The 25757-nt window shown below is 39.0% G+C and overlaps 1 protein-coding gene across 4 annotated transcripts in view; it reads left to right on the forward strand.

Moving 5' to 3' along the window:
• Positions 1–25757, forward strand: part of stag2b (STAG2 cohesin complex component b) — a 169589-nt gene that overhangs the window by 35085 nt on the left and 108747 nt on the right. For 2 of the 4 annotated variants that reach the window (XM_073058022.1, XM_073058024.1), the window contains exons 3-4: positions 16279–16428; positions 24780–24900. The exons of 1 other annotated variant lie outside the window; for it this stretch is intronic. In XM_073058022.1, the coding sequence (XP_072914123.1) occupies positions 24833–24900 (68 nt within the window). In that variant the 5' untranslated portion in view covers positions 16279–16428; positions 24780–24832. The remainder of the gene's footprint in view (positions 1–16278; positions 16429–24779; positions 24901–25757) is intronic. One more of the 4 variants, XM_073058025.1, reaches the window with a different exon arrangement.

Genomic DNA, 25757 nt, shown 5'->3' on the forward strand with positions numbered 1-25757 from the left:
GAGGAGAAATCCTGAGAGGCCAGCTTAAGTGATGGAAACCTAGGCAATAATGTGATACTTTTTGCCTCAATTAAATTAAATATACCCCTAAGAGAAAAATTCCTTTACTATTCCTAAAGATTTTGAAAACAGAACTTTCACATTAGTTTAATAGGAAGCTAATTTATTTAAAGCATCTCTACTATGAAAATCCAATTTGTGCATTAAACAAAGAGGGATGAAAATGGAGGTATTAAATTGTCTAAAGTCCAAGACACACATGCAATGTCACAATCAATTTCAACTTAATATGAATTATGTTTATATATATATATATGTGTGTGTGTATCTATCTATCTATCTGTCATACTGTTAAACTCTTCTGGATGTGCAAGTTTGAAGGAGACCAGACAATATTTTATAGTCCTTTTATATTTTGCAAAATATTATAATTGACAGCAAATCTGTATTTAATTATGCTGTCTACAGGTATTTAAGAATCTATTCAAGATTAAGCTTTTCAGAATTGGTAAAAGACATGAAAACTTCAATACTAGAAGTAAAAAGAGATGTCTTGGGGTAGTCTACAGTACAGTAGAGGAAATGATAGAAATCCTTAAATATTTGAAGGTAAACAATTAACTAGAAAATTTCAGGAACACTGTGGGAAGCTGGAGGAGAAATTGGGAATCCTGGTAATTCTTCCTTTCGTCAGACAACAATGTCTCAAATCCTTCAAGAGGGTGAACCTTCCCAAGGCATCAGATCCTGATAGTATAACTAGCCAAGTAGTCAAAACCCGAACTGACTAAGTGGCTTAAGGTCATCTTCAGTCTCTCATTTCTCCAGTGAGATTTCTAGTTACTTCAAAGGGGCAACAATCATTCCAGTGCCCAAGAAGAGCAGGTGAAGCTCCCTCAAATACTATCATTCAGTAGCACTAAAATCTACCATAATGAACGTGCTTTAAGGAATTGGTTATAGTTAACTACCACCTGAGCAATTTCTGGGATCAATGCAATTTGCCTACTGTTTCAACACGTTTACAACAGATGTAATCTCACTGGCTTTCCACTTTGCTCTGGAGCAATGACAAACATATGTCAGGCTGTGCATCAAGTACAACTCACTGTTCACAAACATGCCATCAATATTAGTCACTAACTTCAAAATTTGTGCCTCTGTACCTTCTTTTGCAAATGGATTCTTGATTTCCTTATCAGTAGAACATAGTCGGTGCGGATTGGTAATACCAACACAGCCTGACCTCAAGAATGTGTACTCAACCTGCTGCTCTAATCTCTCGATACACATGATGGTGATTAAGCTCAGCTCAAATACCATCTATAAATTCACCAATATCACCGTTGTTGTTGGTAAATTCTTAGCTGGCAGTGAGGTGCCACACAGGAGTGAAAAAGATCAGCTGGTTGAGTGGTGTTGCAACAACAACCTCACACTCAATGTAGCTTGGGCTGTTCCAGAGTTCAATTATTTCAGCGCTGTTCTGTAAGGAGTCTCTGAATGTCCTCCCTGTGGAATGCTTGGGCTTTCACTAGGTACTCTGGTTCTTCTTCCCCCCACCCCACCCCACAGTCCCAAGATATACCGGGTTGGCTAATTGACCATTGTAAATTGTCCCGTGATTAGGTTAAGATTAATCAGGTTTGTGTGGTTGCTGGGGTAGCATGGCTCGAAGTGCCGTAAGGACCTACTTTGTGCTGTGTCACTAAATAAAGTAATGTAAAATAAGTAAAGATAAGATAGAGTATTGATGTGATCTTGAAAATGCAAAGCACTGCAGATTCTGGAAACATTTTCAAAATAAAAACCCGTTGGTAAAATCACCAGCAGGCTTCAACCATTTTAAAATTGAAAGGCGAAAACTAATCAAGCAGAAAACCCTTCTTCAGAACACCATTTGCTTAATTTTAGTGAAAAAGGCTGGTAATTTCTATTTCAGATATACTAACCGATTTTTCAGTTGCTGAAATCTCGCAGAAGTCTGATTGCAATATTTTAATATAATGGATTCCAGTTAATTGGACCATTGGTTAATTAGGACTGCTGCTTATTTAGACAATTCTTTAAGAAGGAAAACTAATGAAGAATTTTGCTTGGATTCCCTTTGTTTATTTGTGACAATGCTGCTTAATTGGGGCAAAAGACTTGCTGAACAGTTTCTAACTTGCATCAATTGTGTACATTTGTGTGTCCATTAGATGCTACACCATACTTAAGATGAACAGGTTTTAAAAAGCTTCAGTTGCTTGTGTTTGTGTTCAAAAAGCAGTAATATTTATCTCATAGAACTAAACAGATAATTCCAAACAATTTTGCTCACAGCGAATTCAAGCTGGGAGATGCCAGAAATGCTGGGAGTGAAAATGAAAAGATTTCACTGCTACAGCATGTTAGGAGCTACCTAAAATTTGAAAGTATCGATTGACAATCATCTTTAATGTTGCAATGAAAATGATTTAGAGGATGCAATTTTTGATAGTGTTGTGTGAAGGCAGTCCATTATCTGCAGTAGGTGTCTGCACTGATTTTGTTCATTGCGTATGCTGGATGAATTTCTCCGATAACAATTAGGAACTAATACACAGTTTTGTAGTAGAAAAATGAGGGGAGATTTGATAGAGGTGTATAAAATTATGATGGGTATAGAAAGAGTGAATGCAAGCAGGCTTTTTCCACTGAGGCTAGGGGAGAAAAAAAACAGGACATAGGTTAAGGGTGAAAAGGAAATAGTTTAAAGGGAACATTAGGAGGAGCTTCTTAACACAGAGAGTAGTGGGAGTGTGGAATGAACTGCCAGTTAAAGTGGTGAATGCAGGCTCACTTTTAACATTTAAGGAAGACTTGGACAGGTACATGAGAGGGGTATGGAGGGATATGGTCTAGGTGCAGGTCAGTGGGACTAGGTAGAAAAATGGTTCAGCACAGCCAAGAAGGGCCAAAAGGCATGTTTCTGTGCTGTAATGTTCTATGTAGTACTATTGGTCGTGTTCTAATATGCTCTGTATTTCATTTAAATACATAATTTGTTACTCAGTTTTGTCTTTTTATACAATTATAACTATTTCCATGAAACTTTGGCTAATTTGGGCAGCTGCCTCATTGGGCCCAATTGTGTCCCAATTAACAGGAATCAACTGTATATGGAAGCTTTGTAGGTTTTTTTGGGGGGCAAGTATCTTTTTGCTGGTATCTGCATGTATGAAACAATGTGAACAACAGATCTACTCTGCAGCTCTCATATGTTCACTTTAAGTTTTCAGTAAAAAAAAAAGTTGAGTACATAGTGTCGTCACATTTTGTGACCATAAAACTGGACATCAACACGAATCAAAGATATCATTTAATGGAGAGACATTGAAGCATTCAGTGCACTTTTGAATGGCACTACAGTATCCTGGACTTGACTCTTCATATGTTCCCCTGGCCTTTCACTTCACATTGATTTTCAGGATAATTTTTTCAAGCATCTGAATTGAAGTGCTATATCAATATACTAGCAATATTTTCCAGTAAAATTAATGTGGAAGGCTGAATGTTAGGAAGCATAACAAAAAGATATCAAAATGTTCAGATGGTAGATATAATTGTCAGTGTTTGAGAGAAAAAAATACCGAGAACTTTGTTACATATTGAAAGGCTTTACCATGGTTCCTTTTCTCCTGAAAAAGCGATTATCAGTTGACATTATTTTCAGTTCTGAGTAATTTAAAATCAGTGATTGCAAATCTATGGTAATTTATGCTTGGTCTCATTTTAAATTTTCCATTATTTGTGATTCTACATATTCTTTTTAGTTCCCAGCGTTCCCTCATTATTTCAGGTGCTGCACCTAGTTTTATAGTGATGAGCGTGCAATGCACATGTGAGAAGTCATAGTCATTTTCTTTTTCCTGGCCTGCATACCACTTCCAGCATTACCCCACCTTCCTAATACTCTGCATTTGAAGGGTCAACACTTTTCAAGCCGTTACTCTCAAGTCTGTGGCTATATCTGAAATTATCTCTTCTCCCTCTGTTGTCTGCCACCTTCAAGAGTCAGCAGCCCAAATTTTTCATTAACTTCATCCCAAGTGACCCCTCTAGTATTCCCCCGTGTAACATTTTTCTTCCTTGTTTCTTCCTACCTTTGTAAACCCTGTTCTCTCGAGTATCAGCAATCTCACTTCCCCCTCCTTCAGCTCTTTGAAAAAAAGCTGAGATAAGGTTCTGGAAGTTGCTGATCACTGATTGTGAGGGATCAGTTTCAAGGTGTGAATTAAAAAATAAAATAAAATAAATATGGGCATGTATGTGGTTTATCAAAAGCCAATTGACAAAATGAAGTACAATTCATACCAAGAGGAATGTCAACATCCCTTCAAATTTTAAAACATCGGGAAATGCATAGTTAACTGGTCAGAAGTGTATCTTTTTAAAATTATTCCATTTATATTGTAGATTTGTTTGCCCTGTTAGAACATTTTAGAAAATTTTCCAGGTATTTTTATACAGTGTAGCTATTGTAAAGTTGAGTGTGAATGATCTCATTTACAGATATTTGATAATGTACTCATGGAGGTTCAATATAAGAATCTGAGATTTGTACATTTAAGGGTTTCAATTTAACATATGTTGCATTTTCTCTTTTAGTAATTTGATTTGTCTTTGTTGTCATTGCAAATTGATCACAGCTTTACATTGTGGAATTTTGCGATTTAAAGGATAATTAAATTAATATTTTTATTATGCAATGTCAGTTTTTAACTTTGTATTGTTAAATGTTTTGTCACTGATACTTGAGTTCGAAAAGTACAACAATTGTGTTTTGATTGTTGTTTTTAGTTTTGTTTTTTCCCACTAATAAAACACAGGCAACCCCTGTGTTACTGCCATTTGGTTACCGAAATTCACCCTGGGGGAGTTTCATTAATCGGGTTGTGATTCTATAATTTTTATTGATTCCCTGCCTGAGAGGCAGTCATAGTTGCAATTAAATTTACATACATAATCAATATAAATGTTAAGTTGATATATCTGTTGTGATGCTGTGCGCTAGTATGAAATGAGTTATTTAAGTTCTTGCTTTGAATTTACTGTGTGCTGCTGAAAGATATTTGCCAGTAGCGGTTGCTTCAATTTTCTTAGTTATTGTACAACATATTGTACAATATATTGAAAATTAGTTTATGACATTATAGCTACCAGTAATTGAATTGCACAAGCAGAAAGGAACTGTAGTAATTCTTTATCATCTTGAGACTTTTGGAAGTTTATGCCGTATTTACATCATTGGATTTGGATGGTATATTAGCACAAGTATAATATAACCACTTTGTTTTAGCTTAAATTCTGTTTTTTTTACACTTTTTTATTTCCCCCCTCTTTGATATTTTCTTAAAATAATAGAAGCATTGAGGAACATAAAGTATAGCTTTTTTAAAAAAGCATGGTAAGTGCTTCAGGAGTTTCAGAATCAGGGTTATTATCATTGGCATTTGATGCAAAATTTGTTAACTTAGCAGCAGCAGTTCAATGCAATACATAATCTAGCAGAGAAAAAAATAAAAAAAATAAAAATACTAATCAATGAACAAGTAGATCAATTGAATAGATTAAAATATGTACAAAAACAAATACTGTATATTAAAAAAAAAGTGAGGTAGTGTCCAAATATTTAATGTCCATTTAGGAATCGGATGGCAGAGGGGAAGAAGCTGTTCCTGAATTGCTGAGTGTGCGCTTTCAGGCTTCTGTACCTCATACTTGATGGTAACAGTAAAAAAAAACACAGGGCATACCCTGGGTGCTGAAGGTCCTTCACGTTGCCTTTCTGAGACACCGCTCTCTAAAGATGTCCTGAGTACTTTGTAGGCTAGTACCCAAGATGGAGCTGACTAGATTTGCAACCTTCTACAGCTTCTTTTGGTCCTGTGCAGTAGCTCCTCCATACCAGACAGTGATGCAGCCTGTCAGAATGCTCTCCACGGTACAACTGTAGAAGTTTTTGAGTGTTTTTGTTGACATAGGAGCAAGTAGTAATGGAATGGAGAGCCTTCATAATAATCATCCAACAAAGCCAGTTTTGTCGAACTTAGAAATAAGAAAGTGACAGACATCTACACTATTGACACTCAGTAGTCAGTGGAACAGATGAGTCTCGAAACTGCACATATTTTTGAGGATAATAGGGTAGTGCTAGTGTGAGATCTCAATTTATTGGGTTGACTGAGCTATCTGTAGTGCCGAGAACATGAACGGAGCAGAATTTGTTTGGTGTTTTCAAGACAGTTTCCTCATTCAGTGCGTAGAGGAACCTTAGGGAGGAGCAGCACTGTATGGCGGCTAATGATGTTTCATTGTTCTTGAAAGGTAGAATGGTGGATGCTGTTTGTATTGAATTTAGAAAGGGGCTTTTTAAGTTCCATTTGACAGGCTGATCTGGTAGAATAGGTTACATGGGATCCAGGGGGAAGTGAGTGAGGTGGATTCAGAATTGGGTGATGGTTCATGGTTGATTCTGTGACTGGTTCTGTGCCCCAGGTGGTTTGTATTGAAACCTCTTAATTATTATGTATGTAAATAATTTGGATGTGAATGTGTGTGACATGATTAGTCGGTTTGCTGCTGATACTAAGTTTGGGGGTCTTGTTCATAGCGAAATAGGTTAAAATGAATTGCAGAGAGTTAGGGGGGGTGGATTGAGGAATGTCAAATGGATTTCAACTTAGATTAGCTTTTGGACACTTAAACCAGGGTAAGATCTATACAGTGACTGACAAGGTACTGACAAAAGTTGTGGAATAGATGGTCCCAGCAGTACAAGTGCACAGTTCACTGAAGGCGTTTAGCATGCTGTCAGGGCAACGAGTCTGTGAGTAGTGACAGTATGTTGCTGTTGGTGAGATAGCAGGCAGTATTGTGTACAGTTTTAGTCGTCTTGTTTTAGGGCATTATTAAGTTCAGATTCAGTTTATTGTCATTTAGAAACCACAAATGCAATGCAGTTTAAAAAATGAGACAACGCTCCTCCAGAATGATATCACAAAAGCATATGACAAAACAGACTACACCAGAAAATCCACATAACGTTTGGCAATCCCCAATCCAGAGTCTGGAGAGGCTGCTGCGTATTAATATAGCGCTACCATCTTAACGCGTTCCCCGGAAAGGAGCTCCAAATCCACCAGACAAAACAAGACCAAAAACTAAAACTACAAGACCTGCACGAAACCACATAGTTACAACATATACCGTAGATTCCGGACTACAGAGCGCACCTGATTAAAAGCTGCTGGCTCTAATTTTAGAAATAAAATCAATTTTTTACTTGTACAGGCCGCACCGGATTTTCGGCCGCAGGTGTCCCACGTTGTAATATGAGATATTTACACAGAAAGATATTACACGTGAGGATTTTTTAACTTTTAATTAAATCCATATGGTAACATAAACAAATACATATTGCAAATGCTTTTTTTTGAACCGTGCCTGTAACGCGGCTACTTTTAAATATACGTTGCGTATACTTCTTTACTGAACAACATTCCAATATCTCCTAATGACTGGTAAAAAATATATATACTGCAGCCTACCAGGAAAAGTTATTGATCGCCTTTAACTTAAAAGCAGCGTTTTCGCTCCGCCGCTTGCCCCCGCCTTCCCGTTTATCGCAAACCGGTATATTTCCCACAAGACGCGGCGAAACCGGGTGTGACGTCATAGCATCCCGCGATGTAGTACAGAAAACAAATATAGTTAAAACAGTTCTAACTTTAACTAACAAATGAATTACTAAGCGAAAATATTATAAACTAAATAACTGCCATAAAGGCAGCACAATGCTTTTCTTCGAGTGTTTTCCATGTTGATGAGGGTGAGTACAAATGACTAATTTACAATAATTTAATTGTGAAAGTGCGCTTGATTTATCGTACAATTTCATTGGACCTCTGTGAACTACTCATCAATTTTATTGGTCTACTGTTACGAGGCAAAATGTTTTTGGCGGCATGAAAAATAATAATGCATTAGCCGCTCCGTTTTAAAGGCCGCAGAGTTCAAAGCTGTTCAAAATGTGGGGAAAAAAGTAGCGGCTTAAAACCCGGAATCTACGGTAGTTACAACAGTGCAAACAATAGCATAATTGATTTAAAAAAAACAGACCATGGGCACAGTAAAAATAGTCCAAAGATGTTAAAAGACTATAAGTTCAAAAGAAATCACCACAGTTTCCACAAGTCCCCAGGGTCCTGACAAACTCGCCATCCCACGCCGGCGGCAGAAGGGAATACCCCCGCTATGGACTTCCACGGCGCCACCCGACTCAGCCTCGCAGACGCAGCACACACCGAAAGCGACCTGACCGCAGCAGACTCAGAGTTCGTCAAACCTCTGAGCTGACGACCATCCCCTCCGGCACAGCTCCTCCGAGCACCATCCTCTGCCGAGCATATTAAGACGGCCCTGCCAACGGCCATTGGCAACGCGACCCCGAGGACTGGGGGCCTGTTCTTCCCAGCAGAGTCCCCGACCTGACAGCAGCAGCAACGAAGAAGGTCTTCCTGGAGATTTCCAGATGTTCCTCCGTGCTCCCACGTCTGTTTTCAATCGATTATGATTGCGCACGGCACCCCACTTCACAAATAACCGATAATCAGCTCCGGAGTGGCCGCTGCAAGCTGCGTCGTGCTGCCATCTTAGGATGCAGAAAAGATTTGAGGACGCTGCCTGTACTAGAGAGCCTGAATTGTTGGGAGGGGTTGATTCCTTGGAGTGTAGAAGAATGAAGTGTAACTTTGTCGTAGTTTATAAAATTATGAAGGTATCGATAACGTGAATTGTCATAGTCTTTTCCCAGTGTTGTGGAGACCAAAACTAGAGTTCTCATTTACAAAATAAGAGGGAAGAGATTGAAAGAGGCATGAAATGTGTTCTTAAAGGATAGTGAGTACCTGGCATGAGCTGCGAGTGTAAGTGGTCAATTCAGGTGTACACCTATCCTCGTTATATGCGTCTTCAGACTATGTGGTTTCACAGTTATGTGAGGAACCTGTTTCTACCAATGTCTCCTTATATGCGTCCAAAACTCATAGTTAAGCGAGGAGCACTGCTTTCCTGCCAATACAAGTCACGTGCACGCACCTCACAGTCTCACTCCTGCAAGTCCTGCATTGGTTTTGGCAAGGTGTGGATGTGCGATCTTGCGCTCTTAAACTTCTGTTGGTTTTACCTACGGTGCAGTGATTTTGTGCTTGAAATATTTAGCTATGCCTTCTAAGCGTCCAATGTCATGTTCCGGACAATCAGCTGAGCAGCAGCGAACTGCTTTAACACTTGAAAAAAGTTCTACTACTCTACTATAGAATTCTACTATTCTGTTATCTTAACACTTGGGGAAAAAAGTTGGAAATTATAAACAGCGCAGCATCATCTGAAGGTAACACAGCTCTGGGACGGTACTGCTGGGAACAGAATTTTGCCTTAAAAGTTCTTTTGTTGCTTGACAATGCGTCAGCCCATCCTAAACATTTGGACAGCATTCATCCTAACATAATAGTACGTTTCCTGCCGCCTAACACAACATTGCTGATTCAACCACTCGTTCAAGGTGTGATCCACATTCAAGGTGTTTTTTTTTACGGCGAACTATCTCTCAGATGCTGCAAGCAGCAGACGATTTTGGAAATCCCGGGAGGTTACCAACAGTGAGGGGATGGTGGAAGCCGGAACACTTGGCACAAATGACGATGGACATGGACCCAAGTTTACAATGGAGTCAGCATTTCCGTCGTTCCCTGCTGTCAACCCTTCTTCCCTACAAGCAAATTTATGTTGGAAAAATAAAATGCTATCAAGCAAACAACCCTCACCACTTTCTTCAAACCGGTGCCAGTAGTTCTAAGAGTTCTGTGAGCCTTCACCCCCTTGCTGTGCTTGATGATCCTGACGACCACAACCATCCATGCACCTTATCCATGTAAAGCTGCCCAACACCAGAACCACTACTCATCTCCCGGAGTGAACACACCTGTCACTGTTGGTGAGTACTTTACACCCTAGTATATTAACTTTCTATGATTTATTACATTGAATATTACCTTAAATTGATGAAATATGAATGTGCCTTGTACTGCTTTTGTGTTGTATTGGTATGAAAATGTGAATAAATTACAAATAAAATATATTTAGGAAGCCCTCTGGAACACATCCCTATTTTCTCCAGTTAAGTAATTATTCACATTATTCGCCGACTGCGAGGAACGTATCCCCCCCCTCCCCCCGCATATAACGAGGATAGGGTGTAATTGCAACATTTAGCAGGCATTTGGAAAAGGACATGGAGGATTACGTGCTGAACATATGCAACTGGGACAAGCAGGGAGGATGCTGTGGTTGGCATGGATCATTTGGGCAGAAGGGCCTGTTTCTGTGCTGTATTACTGTATGATTCTATAACCCAGGCAGTTATGCTTTGGACAATTTTATGTTGACCAGGTGTGGAATGAGGAAGTGAAGTCGGGTATGATCAACACTGAAAGTAAAAGATCTAAATTAAAATTCAAGCAGATAACCTGAATTAAGGTTGAAGAAGGGACAGTTTGTGGGAGTGACTCGATAACAGTTTAGCCTATGGTTCATGTCCTGTAGTGCCAGGAATCTTCAGTGGATCAGCTTAGAATCTTGCCATACTGATTTTATTTCTGCTTTTAATCCATCTTTGCCTCTACTTCTATATTGCTTTTCTCCACTTTATTAAGGAACTATTGCATTATATAGTGGATTCTGGATAATTTGGACACATGAGGGCTAGTACATTTTGACCCATTTGTGGCTGCCCAATTTATCCAGTTTCATAGAAATAGTTAAAAAGGTATTAAAAAGACAAACTATTGTTTAACCGAGTAATAAATTACATATTTAAATGAAATACAGGACAAAGTTTATAGTCAAAGTAAATTTTATTATCAAAGTACATATATGTTACCATATACAACCCTGAGATTCATTTTTCTGTGGGCATACTCAGCTAGTCTATAGAATAGTAACTATAACAGGATCAATGAAAAATCAACTAGAGTGCAGAAGACAACAAATTATGCAGATATAAATAAATAGCAATAGATAACAAGTGCATGAGATAATGAGATAAAAAGTCCTTAAAGTGAGACCATTGGTTGTGGGAGCATTTCAATGATGGGGCAGGTGAGCATAGTTGTCACCTTTTATTCAAGAGCCTGATAGTTAAGGGGTAGTAGCTGTTTCTGAACATGGCGGTGCGACTCCTGAGACTCTTGTACCTTCTACCTGATGGCAGCAGCGAAAAGAGAGCATAATCTGAGTGGCGGGATCTCTGATAGATGCTGCTTTCCTATGACAGCGTTTCATGTAGATGTACTCAATGGTGGGGAGTTAGAACACTACAAATTAGAACACAACAAATACTACGAAACCCTGTAAGGCACAGGAGGTATTGAAGATGCTGGAAATATGTACCGATACACACCAGATGCTGCGGGAGCTCAGTAGGTCAGGTAGGAGGGTCTGCAGGATGAAGGGTCTCAGCCAGAGATGTTGACTATTTATACCCATCCTAACCTGCTGAGTACCTCCACATTGTGTGTGTCTATTACAGTACTACAAGACTGGAGTTATCGATGGAGATATTTATCCAGTGTATGCTGTCGTCTTCCTTTGATTGACCAAATGAACAAAATCAGTGCAAACACCTTGTGCAGACAATGGGCTGTCTTTGTACAATGTTTTTGATGATTACAACCTCTAAATCTTCATTTTCATTGTAACATTCAATATGATTGTCAATGCCTTCAAAATCTTCGTAGTTCCTAATTTAAAATAGTGACGTCATTTCATTTTCAGTCCTAGGCATTTCTGGCATCTCTTAAGCCTGAATGTTTGAAACCACAGTGAGCAAATCAGTCTGGAATTGTATTGCTTATTTCTCACCAACTGTCAGTGACAAAAATTGCTGTTTTTTTTTAAGGCAACTACACGAAACTGATGCTACTTAAAAACAAGGTGTATTGTGTGTCTCAGGGTTACATGTTCAAGCGACTTAAACTAGTTAGAAACTATTCAGCAGAGCCTCCTGTCCCAATTAAGTGGCATAGTCTCCCAATTAAATGAAGGGAATCGGGGCTATTTTCTTGATAAGTTTTTGTGCTTTAAGAGTTGTCTCAAATAAGCAGCTACCCTGATTTAACTCATGTAGGACTGTACTGTATATTTAGGGTTTGGTACGTCATTACTTCATCTGCTACATAGGCAGCACAGTGATGCGGCAGGTGTGTAGCTACCTTACAGTTCCAGCTGTAGTGACCCAGGCCCACTTCTGATGTCTAGAATAATGTACCTGGAGTTTGCACGTTCTCCCTGTGACACCAAGTTCCTCCAGTGCTCTGCTTTCCTCAGTGCCCCAAAGTTGTGTTAAATGGGTACTGTAAATTGATTCAAGTGTAAATGTATGACATAGCTGGTTGTGGAGATATTAATAGGCATATAGGATTTGATAGGGTTTCTCTGAAAACTGTCACACTTTTCATGGACCTGAATAGCCACTTCCGATGTTGTAAGGCGATGATACAACGTTTGGTTGTTCTCTTAAGCTGTTGGTCTTGTTTCTTGTGAATTTGTTCTGGAACCTTAGCTTTTGTCAGCAAAACAGAGCAGAATTAAAGGTAAGCTTTTGGGAAATGTAATGGTTAACCAGGCTTGAATGGGAGGGGAAAACCAGTTTGTCCTGACTTTTGAGTTCATAGCTCATTAAAATAATATATACAGGTTTCCCCTGCTATCCGAAGGTAGAGCGTTCCTATGAAACGGTTCGTAAGCTGGAATGTAGTAAAGTGAATAAGCAATTACCATTTATTTATATGGGAAAAATTTGTGAGCATTCCCAGACCCAAAAAATAACCTACAAAATCATGCCAAATAACACATAAAATCTAAAATAACAGTAGCATATAATAAAAGTAGGAATGATATGATAAATACACAGCCTGTATAAAGTAGAAATACTTTTCTGCAATCATTGCAGCACTGTCTAGTGTAGTGAAAATCTCACTACGTAGCGCTACTACCGTAGCGGAAGCACTCTCTCCAGTAACCTTTAATCTATGAAGCTGCCCAATCATACCAAATAACACATAAAAATACACAGCCTATATAAAGTAGAAATAATGTATGTACAGTGTAGTTTCACTTACCGGAATCTGGAAGACAGCGAGCACACTGATGATGGAGTGTTAGGCTGAGTTGTTGGAGGTTGGAGTGGCGGGAGGTAGAGGAGACTAGGGTGTCATCTCATCGTCGTCTGTTTCCATCAGGGCAGGCAGGTCACTAACGTCTTCTATGCCTGCCTGCCTCGATGTTGAAGGTCGAGGTTCGTTGGCTGATGTGGAAGGCTTGAAAAATGTTAGTATGCTTGATTGCTTAGCCTCGCACATTTTTCTGTCATACAGTTCTTTGTAAGCACTCAAACCATCCTGCAAATATGCCCTAAACCTACGTACCCTTTCAAAATTAAAGTCATACTTTTCTGCAATCATTGTAGCGTTGTCAATCGCAGTGAAAATCTCACGCAATTGCTTCACATTCAGTTCCTGGACGACTTCACTTTTGGGCCGTTCACTACTGCATTTGGTTTTGATTGTTATCCTTTCCTCTTGCAATTGCATCAGCTCTTCATCTGTCAGTTTCTTCTATCAAAATAATTGTCTTGCTTGGCAGTTTTTTCCAATAAATTGCAGTTTCGTCACAGTTAAATACTTGGTTATACAAATAACCACCTTCTGTAATTGTTTTCTTCAGTTCTGCTGGGAACTTTGTGGCAGCTTCAGTATCAGCCGAAGCACTCTCTCCAGTAAACGTTAAACTATGAAGCTGCCCTCGCCTCAGAAACTGATCAAGCCTCCCATGACTACCTTTAAATTCCACTTTTGCAATATTTTCATCACCATTGTCCAGTGCTTTCTGTTTCAACTTATTAAAAAGACTGATTTCTCCTTAAGTATAAGATAACTTAATGGAACACCATGCTTTGTACACCCATCAATCCAATCAAGCAATAGACTTTCCATTTTATCCATTATTGGATGCGGACTAAAAGAGACCACTTTGCTACAAGCAGAACCAACAAACAGCAGCAGCCTTCAAGATTCTTTCTCTCTGTGTGTAAATAGTGTGAATGGTGGACACAGGCGAGTTCAATGTGCGGACAATATCCTTACTTCGTTCACCAGAATTGAAACGCTTAATTATGTCTAGTTTTACGATAAGTGTAACACCCTTACGAGCTCTTTTAGGCTTCTCCGATACCTTAGAACTCATCTTGCTGATGGATGCACAAAATAGAGATAAAGCTCAGAGGCACATGTTTAAGCAATGGTGGCCAGAATGCAGTTCCGGGAGAGGAGCTTGGCTGCTCGACCGCGTTCTGCCTTTTTTTGTAAAAGTGAACCACTCTTCTGTTAGTGAAAAGAGGTAACTAATGTAGGTTTTTCGCAACAGCAAGGTGTCGTAAAGTGAATGTTCGAAAAACGGGCCACCTTATTTATTGTACTGTCTTGCACTGTTTGGTGCACTTTATGTAGTTCCGTGTAGGTTTGAAGTCTAATGTAGTTTTGTGTTGTTTCATGTAGCACCATGGTCCTGGAGGAACGTTGTTTTTACTGTGTACTGTACCAGCAGTTATGGTTTAAATGACAATAAAAGTGACTTGACCTGTATTATGGTTTTTTGCTTTACCAGTTGATTTTGTTTTCAAATGAATGTTGACCCTAGTAGAGTTAGGTAAATGCATCTAGCAAGTTATTCTTGTATATTTCCATGTAATACAGTATTAAACATTTTAATTATCTACCCTTTGTATTGCTTTTCAGTTATCTACTCGTATTATTTATGCATCTTGCCTTTTCCACTATTTCTGTTCTCAGTTCCTTTTTTCCTTCCATTCATGAGGTTCTTTGCAAGTAAGTAATTTTAAAAATTGGCCACTTTGGTAGTCTCAAACTCAGGCTTTTGAATACTGGTTTGTGCCCGAGATGTTGGAATTGTATCACTATTTCATTAATGACATGGTTTTCCCTTTTGTGAACATGTATCATACTAATTACTGACTTTGTCTTCTGTACTGTCACCATGGATGGGTTTTGTTCAAACTGGCCTAGCCAATAATCTGGGTTATACACATGACCTTTCTTTCAGTTGCTAATGCAGATTAAAATCTCATTTTAAAGTTGGTTTTGTGCTCCTTGCTTGCCATGATATTTCAGTGTTAGTGTATCTTTCTCTTCAATGTTTTTGCCAAATTATCTGGATGAAAGAGCATGTAGGGAATAACCACAAAAAAAAACTTGACACAATATCATTGTGGATATGTGAATGCAACACTGGTCTTAAAAGTTTGAGATGAAGCTTAGTCATTTAAAGTTTTAATATTTTGTCTTTACTGTGAACATTCTGTGTAGCTTGGGTTTTTTTTATGTTCACTCCTTTCTTCTACAATACATTTACTCACACTGCTTCACTCCTTCTTGTTTATATCTCTTTTGCTGCTGACTATCTATGACTCCTTTTTGACTAAATATTCGAGTCACTGCCAGGTTTTCTTTCTTAATTCTTAGCCCTTCCTCTAACAACTTCCTGTATGTATTAACCCATGGCAGAGGAGGCTCTTTAAGTATGTTTCCTGTACTAAAGACATGATTTTCTTAATTGTCTGCCACATTGAAAGAGTTATTTATGCATTTAACTAGTGACCCACCAATTAATGCTCTAGTATTTTATGTTGATTTGTTGGTTACACTTTCCTGCTTGTTTTTGATATTTTCATTTGTATAAAATACCTGTATCATTGGTTTTCTATTTGAGCAGACCTGACTGATGACCATATATTTTGTCAGTAATCCACATCCTGCTCACTTAATGGTGGGGCTTCTTTAATTTCTAAATGTTTATGCATATTTGAGCATTGTTTAGTGTTTTCCTTGATAGTGAGATTGGAAAACCATTAACTCAAGGATTCCACTCTTTCAATAGCACTGAAACCTTGGCAGATATCTTGTATTGTTCCTCCATCAAGTGATGCTAAGATCAGTATTTCTTCCTAATTGGTACATCAGCATTGATGGGTTATTAGAGCCTCGACCCTCTGTGTGAATAAGTGCATCACTTGGTATTTCTTTAACCTGTCAAGATAAATTAACTGTGATACTTAAATGTGAAGAGATTACTGAAGAGAGGTCAAAAGATTCAGTTTATTTTTTTTCTTCCTTTCAGGTTGTGCGTTCTGTGACTAGAAGTTTCTAGGTTGGAACTGAACGCCCTGCTGTTGTGAAGGGGGGAGACAAATATAATTTATTTTGTCACAGAAGATGTTTAGGAGATGATAGCTGAACCTGAAATACCCACAGAATTTCATCTCCCTCCGTAAGTTCTTTGTTATTTAGCCACACAATATTTTTGGACAGTGAGATTGATTGGTTTTGCATGTTGCCCAACTTTGTACTATTAATTGTTTTTCTCTCCTTTCCTGTGCTCGTGATTTGGACTTGGGGACCAGCACCACAACCAAGAGGCTAGTCATATGAAAGTTTCATCTGTCGGTGTAGGATACTGGAGGACAGAATGGCCACACACAGTGCTATGCTTATCACAGATACTGGTTGAATAACTTTACTCAGCTTAGCTAAAAGTTATGGAGGATAATGATAGTTATGAACTCCATAAAGAAGCATTTACATTTAAATATGTAGCAGAATTCTCATACCTGAAACACTTTTTTTCCTCTTACTTCCATCTCTTCTGTCATATTTTCCTGTTGGCCCAATTGGAATTTTGCATTTAAGCATTTTATTTTTGTGTATTTTATCATCCCAGTCAACTTCGCTGTTAACTAAGTTATTAGATGCCCTATCAAAATGCTAAAATCAAGTGGCTGCATATTTATGCCAATTAAGATATTTGACTTTTTCCTGAAAATTTAGTTAAATATCTGTCGATAACATCTTTTTGACTTTCAACCAAGCACTTGCATCCTTGGTGTTTTATTTCATGCTTAGTTGTGCTAATCACATGTTTTCAAGTTTTCCATGTTATCTTGTTCTCTCTGCCTCAATTTAAATCCCAGTGAAGCTGTTTACCCCTCATCTTAAGATTCCAATACACTCTTGGTTAGGCTGCACATTTTGCTTTCTATAAACCTGGTGCCATCCAAAAGTATTCCTTTTCTCCAAATCTGCACCAATGTTTGTTCACACATTACTCCTGGCTTCAAGCGATGCCTTGGTTTTAAAATAGATTTTAAAACCTGCTGTAGCTTCATCCATTCCATTCTCTGTTACAACCTCTTTTAACTCTGCAATATCTGCAATTGATGAGCATCCACGGTTTTGTTATCCACAATAGATTACCATAGTTTCAGCACTCAAGATTTTAATCTTTGCCATTCTCCCTAGCTTTATCCTATTTTAAAATTATTTGAAAACATTTAGTTTCCTGTTCTCATATGTTGATAATGCTGTCTGATGTGAAGCTTGGATGTTTTTTGATGACTAAATAGCTAGGTAAATACAAGCGACTGTTGTAACTCATGAACAGTAATTCCATATCTTTCAAAGTTTCTTGGACAATTTGTAAATACTGAAATCCATATTACCTGAAAAATGTTTGCTCCTAAAATCTGGCTATTAATGACTATAGCACAAGCTAATTTGACTGAAGGATGTAGATACTTATAACAATACTAGCCTTTTCATGGACTTCCTCTCAATTGTCATCTTCATCTCTTTGGCATGGAGATCTTTGAAGCTGTGGTCTCTTCTGTGTAATCTGTACGATGTATCAATTCTATGCCTTCCCCCCCCCCCCAAAAAAAAAACATGTGTTTTGCATACTCTGGGTCCAAAATTCAGTTCCATGCTTCATGTTTATCTATACAAGCTATTGAATTAAATCACAAATGGATTTGATATGCGCATGCACATTCTCAGTGTTGATTGCAACAGATAGCTTAATGGTGAGGTTTTTGGAGTAATAGTCACTTGTACCCATTGGAAGTATGCAGAAAAGACATCATGAGACCAATCAGCGTGCAAAATGGATTTTACGTAACAAAATAGTTTTGAAGCTTAAAGCTCCAGCTCCACAGAATGACCACCTTTCATCTTTCTTCCCCACCTCATGGTAGTTGTTTAATCTATCCCAGAATTCTTTAAACTTGCTGAAGTGAACAGGGAGTGGCGTCAATCTCCACTCAGCCATAACACTGTGGCCCATTGAGCCCATCCTGACCATCAGTATGTATCTACAGTAATTCTATTTAATTGTCCTGATGTTCCTATGAATTTCATCTGCATACTAGCACAGGCTTACCCATAAAGGTAAATTTGTAGTAGCTAACCTACCCACACATCCTTGATTTGGGAGTTAAAACAAGCCCTCACCCCCACCCCGCTCCAAGGAAACTGGCAGTCGCATGGAAAATGTGCACACTCTAGCACTGGAGGTCAGGATTCAATTCAGGCCACTGGATTTGAGGTAACAGCTCCATTAGTAGTATTATTGTGTTGCCTAAGTGGCAAGTATTGAAGCATATTCTAATAATTTCAGGCTTCTGCAGGAAAATATCATAGAAATAGACAAAGAAGCAATCACTCTTATTAGAAAACAACATGTACGGTAAAAGGAACAGAGCACACGCAGAAAATTTTGCTAGGAGCAGAAGCAAAAGAACTGGTTACCATACTTAAGAAATTCAGTGAACAATTCCTTCCAAACTTCAGTAAAGAACAAGCATCAATGGTTTTGCTTCATTGAACATGTCTTAATGAAATCTGCTGTTGTGACAACTAAATATAATTTCAGGTTAGGGCAGGGGACATTGGAAGGGTATTAGTTTGCATGCAACAGTCTCCTTTGAAGGCTAGATTTTATGGGGAGAACCCATTTTCCTTGTGCAGAAAGACACAAGACTAGATGCTGCAATCTGGTGCAACACACAATCTGCTGGAAGAATTCAACAAATTGAGTAGGAGGGTTTTGGGCCAAAATATCAGCAGAGATCTTAAGTTTTTTTTTTGCATCTGTATTTACTTGGGAGACAGACACAGACCCTATACAGATTACAGCAGAGGACATGTTTGCTATCCTGAGACCTGACATGGTGTTCCCTCGGACCCTTTGGGAGGCAAGTGCAGAAATTGCTGAGGGCCTAGCAAAGATACTTAAATCATCCTTGATGACAGGAGAGGTGCCAGAAGTTTGGAGAATTGCTAGTGTTTTGTTGAAGAAAGGCTCTAAACATAAACCAGGAGATTATAGGCTGGTGAGTCTGACATTAATTGTGGGAAAGTTAATGGAAGATATTCTAAGGGATTTGGACATAAGTAATTGGATAGACATGAACTGATTAAGGATAATTAGCATGACTTGAGTGAGGCATTTGACAAGGTCCTGCATGGGAGCTTGGTCAAGAAGGCTCAGTTGCTCGACATTCGAGATATAGACATTGGCTTTGTAGAGAAGCCAGAGTGGTAGTAGATGCTTGTCTTTTTGACTGGAGGCCTGTGGTAAACGCAGTGCTGCAGGGATTAGTGCTGGGTTGGTGGTTGATAGTTATCTATATCAACGATCTGGATGAAATTGTGTTTAACTGGATCAGTAAATTTGCAGATGATACCAAGATTGGGGGCGTAATGGATAGCAAAGAAGGCTATCATGGCTTGCAGAAGGATCTGGATCATCTGAAAGAATAGGCTGAGAAATGGCAGATGGAATTTAATGCAGGTTAGTGCGAGGTGTTGCACTTTGGTAGGACCAATCAGGTTAGGGCTTAAACATTAAATGATAGGGAAGAGGAGTGAGGTAGAACAAAGGGATCTGGGAACACAGGTCCAAAATTCATTGGAAGTGGTGCCACAGATAGATGGGGTCAAAAAGAAAGCTTTTGGCATATTGGCCTTCATAAATCGAAGTATTGAGTGCAGGAGATAGGATGTTATGTTGATGTTGGGGCCTAATTTGGAGTATTGGGTGCAGTTTTGGTCACCTACCTACAGGAAAGATGTGAATAATAGAGAAAATTTACAAGGATGGTGCCTGGTCTGGAGGACCTGAATTATAATGAAATGGTCAGATAGATTAAGACCATTCCTTAGAATGTGGAAGACTGAGAGGAGATTTGATAGAGGTATGCAAAATTATCAGGGATATAGAGAGGGTAAATGGAAGGAGCCTTTTCTCAAGGTTGGGTGAAACGACAGCCAGAGATCATGGGTTAAGGGTCAAAGGTGAAAAGTTGAAAGGAGATATGATGGGAAACTTCTTCACTCAGAGGGTTGTGAGAGTGTGGGACGAGCTGTCAGCACAAGGACATGAGCTCAGTTTCAACATTTAAGCAATGTTTGGATAGCTACATGGATGGTAAGGAGTATGAAGAGCTCTGGTCCTGTTGCAAGCCAGTGGAAGTAGCCAGTTTAAATGAGTTTGACATGGGCTTGAAGGGACTGTTTTGGTGCTGTACTTTTCTGTGACTAATTTCTCCTCCCATTGATGCTGCTTGACTCACTAAGTTCTTCCAGCACATTGTGCATTGTTCCTTATTCAGAGAGCTGACTACCTACATTTTCTTTGCCAGTGAGCAGCAAGAATGGAACACCTGGCTTTGCAGGGATTTCTGCATATGCACTTGACCATTATTAATGATCAGTTCTGAATGAGCAGCGTTGAGAAGCAATTGCCTTATTTTGTAAACTGATCTGTGACTATACACATAGAATCATAAAGTAATAAAAGCACGGAAGCAGGTCTTTTGGCCCAGTGGTCCGGGCCAGCCACCGCATCCTCCTTGCTAGTTGCAGTTGTGTTCAGCCCATAACTCACAAACCCCCTCCCCTTGATGTACATGTCCAAATGGCTCTTAAATGTTGCATTTGTTCCCACCTGGACCTCTTCATCTGGCTGCTCATTCCAAATATGCACTACCCTCTGTGTAGAGAAGTTAACTCTCAGTTCTTAAATCTCTCTCCCCTTATTTTGTATCTGTGCCCGTTTTGGACTCCCCAACCCTGGTGTAAACACTATAATCAGATCTTATCCATGATTATATCTTGTCCATACCTCTCATGATATTGAACCTTTTATGAAATTTTATAACACCCCTCAAACTCCTGCACACCCGGCAATAAAGATCCACTGTGGCTAACCGCTTCCCTGTAACTCAGGCCCTCTAGTCAACCAGGATCTTCATTATCTCTTCTGCATTGACTCCAGCTTAATGTATTTCTGTAACTGGGCAACTAAAACTAGACAATACTACAAGAGTGGCCTCACCAGCAACTTGTATTACTGCAATAAGATGTTCCTACACCTAACTTTAACTGATGAATGTCTCTTGGCAATTCACTGTAACCTGCTTCACGATCAAGAAGACACCCTAATCAAGCCAATTCTGAAACCACCTCGTTAGCTCCCCCTGAATACCATGCAACCTAATCTTCCAGATCAGCCTGCCATGTAGGAACCCATCCAAGGCTTTACTAAATTCCTTTTAGACACCATGTTCATTTATCACCTCAGTTAACCTCTTAGAGAAACTTAAGAAAATTTATCAGTCATTTCTTCCCAAAATCATGCTGAATATTTCTGATCTGGTCTTGACTATCAAAGTGGTAGATCTTATCCCTCAGAATTCCTTGTAGTTACTCACTGACCTACAATTTCTTGGTTTGTTCTTGCTGCCCATGAAGAACATTAGCCCCTCTCTAGTTCAAGTTTATTGTCAACTGACTATACATATATACAACCAAACGGAACAATGTTTCTCTGGATCACGGTGCGCCCACAAAATATATGTCACACAAAGCACATAAACTGAGATATTACCATAAATAAGTAAGAAAATATAATTCAGTCTGGCAGTCATGGTCCTGATGCTTCTGTATCTCCTTCCTGACAGTAGGTGGTTAAAGAGATTGTTGGATGATTGGTAGGAATCCTCAACCATGCTTTAGACCCTTTGTCTGCAATGCTCCTGGTAAATGTCACAAAGGGGCGGGTGGAAGAGAGGGAGACCCTCATGGATTTCTGAAGATGGTAGTCTTCTGAAACTTCATTGGCCAATAAGGAAGCAGATCTTTTACAAGGGCCTCTACGATTTCTTTCCTGGCCTCCTATCTGGGATACACTTCATCAGGCTTTGGGGAGCTGCCCACCTTAAAGCACTTCAAGGCTGCAGATGCCTCCTTCCTTCTAATATGCATATGATCCAGGACCTCACTACTTGTCATCTTCATTTGTTTGTCATGATATTCCCCTTAGTAAACACCAAGGATTCATAGATATTTAAAATATCAGCCATCTCCTGTGGCTCACACACAGGTGGTCCTGATGTTCCTCTTTAGTCTCTCCCTATTCACTGTTTGCTGTTAATGTGACTGAAATACCTCTTATTAGAGGTACTTTAACCCTTTAAATCTTTAACCCTACCTGCCAAATCAATCTCATAACCGCTTTTTGTCTTCCTGATTTCCTCCTTAAACTTATTCCTTGAGGGTTTCATTCATACCCAGCTACCCAGATACAATGTATGCTTCCTTCTTTATTCTGACCAGTCTCTCCATACATCTCATCAGTCAGTATTCTTGAAACTTAGTATGTCTATCCTTCACCCTAACAGGAAACATGCTCTCTCCCCCTTGCCAGCTGTTCTTTGCCTTTAAATAGATTCACACAGTGTACTCTACCTCATGTCCTCAAAGCTAACTCTGCTGCAGTTCAGGACTTTAATCTGTGGACCTATCCTGCTTTTACCTTAACTATTCTAAAACTAATAGAAATCTGGTCACTAGACCCAAAGTGCTCCCAGACTGCCACTTCAGTTATTTGGCCCACCTTGTTCCCAAAGTATTGCACCTGTCTGAGTACGTTCCTCTATATATTGTGTGAGCAAACTGCCTTAAAGGCATCACACAAGTTCTGCCCCATCCAGGTAAGTCCAGGTCTAGTCATGAATCACTGCTGCTATCTGTACACTGTGCCAGGGCATAGTTTGGCTGCTTGAAGAAAATGTCAGACTTCAAACTGATATAAAGCTCATGGTACCTTGGACAACCCTGAGCTGCCCTTCCCCTGCGCTTCTGAGATAAGGGCAACCTTCAACAGGCACATCAAAACATAATGAGATATTTCTAATCTGGCCCTAGGCCAAAGTCACCAGGATTAAAGCCTAGATTATGGTTATTTGACTGATGGGCTAGCCATGGACATTAATAAAGGTGGAACCTCCCCAGCAATGCATGGGAATTCCTGCTGTGTAATTGCAAAATGGTGCAAGAATATAAGGACCTACAATCCAGTATTAGGAGCACAAATGTCCAGCAGAAGGAACATGAAATCTTCCACACTTAGCCACTCACCAGTATTGTCGGCACCTTTTAGCTCACCCAAGAGACTATTAGTCTTTCAAAACCCTATCAACCATCTCAGAATCCACAGAACTGAAGTAGGTATAATTCAACCTTGAACTTTATGGACTGCCAAGGAAGTGGGAAGTAGTACTTGTGAAACACACTTACTTCAAAGTCAGAAGATTATGGATATAACTTTTACGCAAAATATTTAAACAAGCATTTTGGCTGTTGTTTCATTGCAGCACTGAATATGTGTGGCAATTTTGAAGTTGTCCTCCTTTCAAATGAAAAGTGAAGTCACAGCCCCATCTAACCACATCACAGCATTATTTTAAAGAATGGTCGTTTTCCTGGCAAATAGTTTTTATTTCAACCTACATAATAATCAAATTATTATATTATTGTAACAGTTATGTGCTGTGTACATGTGAACTGGCACTTTGCCACCATTACAATGGTTGTTGCATTTCAGAAACTGCTTTATTGATTGTAAAGTGTTTTGAAAGGAACATAAAAGACAATGTGTGAATCCAGGTCTACTCTCCTTTGATTTTTCAAGGTTGTTGTACCATTTGCACATGAGTCATCCTAACTAAATTGGGTTTTTAACTTGAAGAATATGTCAATTCTCTGAAATTCCTTATTACTGCGGTTATATCATATGCATTGTCAATTTAATCCATTTGTGTTGAGTGCCATATCCACTTATTTTAATAGTAAGTCACACTTAATTTCACTTCTGCTTGCATCTGAGTTGTGCAGCCTACATTTGTTCAGAGCATCTCCCAGGAAGTCCAGGCTGCTAAATAATATTTGCTGGTGTATTCTGTCTTGTTGAAACAATATTTTTGATGGCTGGACCACACTGGAGACATCTCACTGTAACCAGCCGACCATGCCACGATGAATGATCGTCAGCTACATGCTGATCAATCATGATGTTCTGTGGATACCAGCTCATTGGTAGACAGTTTAAAGAGCAAAGAAGAAGAAAAGGAAGTGATCTGGCAATCCAGCCAGCTCCTTTCCAATGTTTATTCATGAACAGCTCATATAGTTGGAAAGCTGATAAATACCTCATATGCTGTGTCCACTTTGTTCTGACCATCTGAGTGATTCCTTGGCAAAATAAGTATCATGATTTTATTAATACTCCATATGGTCTGCCAATGAATGCACTGAGGATTTCATTGTGTATGCACATCAGTCACCTTATGCTGGCTGCCTCATTGAAATCTGTATGAGATGTCGCTCTTTCTGAATCAGTGTTCAATCACCTCCTTTCTAGTGCTGCTTGTGTTGACACCTGTCCTTTTCTTGAGCCTTGCATGTAACATTTGCCCCATTTTGTTAATGTTTCACCACATGCAGCAATTCTTTCCATTATGCAACTTCAGTAATTGAGGAGCTGGTGTCAGCATAGAATGATGTTGAAAAAAAGTGAACCTGGAGGAAGAGGCTTGATTTCCTGCTCTTTCACTGTACAAGAAAGGTAAAGAATTAAAATGGTAAAAAGTTGAAGTGTTCTGTAAATGGATTTAAGAAGTCTATACATCATAGAGTTATAATGAGAGTTCAATAAGCTATTGTGAAGGTAAATTTCATCTTGGCCTTAATTGCAGCAAGAAGTAAATGCAAGAGTAAAGCGGTTTTGCTCCTGTCCAAAGTAAGAGGGCATCTGGAAGATCATGTACAGTTCTGCTCACACAACCAAAGGAAAGATATATATACAGTGGAAGCTAACCAGGTTTATCCCTTGGATGATGGGATTGATGTGTGAGGGGAAATTAAATAAATTGCTTTCTACACTTTGAGGTGAAAATGAGTAATCCTATTGAAATGGCAGAAAGTCTGAAGGAGTTTGACAATGGATGTGGAGTTGCTCTTTCCCTGGTTGATATGTCCAGGATTCAGTCTCAAAATAAGGGGCTGACGATTCAAGACTGAGCGGGGAAGAATTTCTTACATCCAAAATGTATAGAGATTTGGTCACTAAATGTAGACTGTCTCCAAGTAATGAACAGGTTCTAGTTTTACTAATGTTCTTAAATTGATTTTGTCCTAAGCCAGAAGATGCACAAAAGTTACTCTAGTAATTTTACCTCAGTGTTATTTTAAAGAATAACTTAAAAATGAAAGACTGAACTAAATGAAAGAACAATGATGAAAAGTGGAGAGGAGGAGGAAACTAATTCTGTCTGCACATGACTAATAAAGGAGGTCACGCAATATTAAATAAAAATATAGGTGTTTCCATAATTCAGACTTTTGTAAATTGAGTATGGCCTGTGTAATCAAGCTGAAGTTTGATAGATTTGTACATTTTAAGGAAATGAGGAATATAGGATT

This window comes from Hemitrygon akajei, chromosome 10, assembly GCF_048418815.1.
Source record: "Hemitrygon akajei chromosome 10, sHemAka1.3, whole genome shotgun sequence".
NCBI lineage: Eukaryota > Metazoa > Chordata > Chondrichthyes > Myliobatiformes > Dasyatidae > Hemitrygon > Hemitrygon akajei.